The 1,565-nt window shown below is 45.6% G+C and overlaps 1 protein-coding gene across 1 annotated transcript; it reads right to left on the reverse strand.

Moving 5' to 3' along the window:
• Positions 1-328: 328 nt before the first annotated feature.
• Positions 329-1,276, reverse strand: LOC102855878 (olfactory receptor 10V1-like). Its single transcript, XM_006899854.1, has one exon. It carries the CDS (start codon positions 1,274-1,276, stop codon positions 329-331), a length of 948 nt encoding a protein of 315 aa, XP_006899916.1.
• Between the last annotated feature and the right edge of the window lie 289 nt (positions 1,277-1,565).

The following is a 1,565-nucleotide window of genomic DNA, read 5'->3' on the forward strand; positions in this document are numbered from 1 at the left end:
CTGAAGATTATCCAGAAACGACCGTAAGGGTACAGCAGCAGGTGACCTTTTCAGTTACATGTAAGATGACCATAAATTGGCGCCACTCAATGACAACTAATAACAGAATTTAGACCCTCCAGGTATTTTAATTTCCATTTTATAAATGAAGATTCTATGTTTGAGAAACAAACAATCACTTTTCAAAATCACTTCATCAGAAAGATGTAAAAAATATATATATATAAAACCAAGGACCTCTTGGCCATTCCTCTTCACATCTTTCAGTCATTAGACCCACTTGTCTCCCTTTCGGCAAATGGTTCAGGTAAATATTAAGACAGAGTACTCATCGTGTTTGTGGAATCAAGAACCTCATCATTGCTCTCTTAAGAGCATCCTTAAGCTCTCTGTTCCTCATGCTGTAGATCAAGGGGTTCAACACAGGTGTGATGAAAGTATAAACCACAGATACCACCTGGCCCCTCTCAGGAGAGTAGCTGGAGCTGGGACACAAGTAGATGAGACTTCCACATCCATACTGGAGGAGGACCACAGTGAGGTGGGAGGAGCAGGTGGAGAAAGCCTTGTGCCTCCCCTCTGCAGAGCTGATCTTCAGGATGGCAGCCACGATGAAGACATAGGAAAGACTGATGAGCAGGAATGGAATGGTGAGGACGGTGACACTGAACACAAACAGAGTGGCCTCTGGAACCCTGGTATCAGCACAGGCTACCCTCATGACCGAGAGGGTATCGCAGTAGAAGAGGCTGATTTCTCTACTCCTGCAGAAGGGGAGTTGGAAGATGAGCACAGTCAACTGCACGGCCAAGGTAAAGCCCAGCACGAGAGACCCCAGGGATAGTTGAATGCACAACCGCCAGCTCATGATGAGAGTGTACCGCAGTGGGTGACAGATGGCCACAAACCGGTCATAGGCCATGATGGCCAGCAGAACGCAATCAGAACTTCCCAGGAAGATAAAGAAAAACATCTGGACACCACACCCAGGAAGGGAGATTACAGTCCTCTCAGGGGACAGAACACTGGCCAAGGTCAGAGGAGCGATGGTTGAGGAGTAGAAGATCTCTAGGACTGCCAAGTTGGCCAAGAAGAAGTACATGGGGGTGTGGAGTGGATGGTGGATCCATATGGTGACAGCAATGGAGAAGTTACCGGTGATGCTGAACAGGTACATGATCAGGAAGGCCAGAAAAATGAGCATTTGCACCGCAGGGAGTTTGGAGAAGGGATGAAAGGAGAAGTAAATCATCCCAGTTTGATTGACATCCTCCATGTGCTCAAAGCACCTGGCCTGTTGATGACACAGATAATTTCCCTGAGAATAGATAAGTGTTAGGACACTGGATGTTATCACTGGATGACCCATGTAACCTTGACCCTTACCATCAGAGTCTCTTTAATTACAGTTAGTCTACTTCTAGTCTTAAATTAAACTATTTCTTTCCAACAACACTTTTGGTTGTAACCATCCAGAAATAGTCTGTCACCAAAAATGTAAGCAATAATATCCCATCCCCATACCACAAACCCCTTCTCCCCAGTACATTTATTCTTGGGGTTAT

This window comes from Elephantulus edwardii, unplaced genomic scaffold (genome assembly GCF_000299155.1).
Source record: "Elephantulus edwardii isolate Elephantulus edwardi_28Jun2011 unplaced genomic scaffold, EleEdw1.0 scaffold00268, whole genome shotgun sequence".
In the NCBI taxonomy this organism is placed as follows: Eukaryota; Metazoa; Chordata; class Mammalia; order Macroscelidea; family Macroscelididae; genus Elephantulus; species Elephantulus edwardii.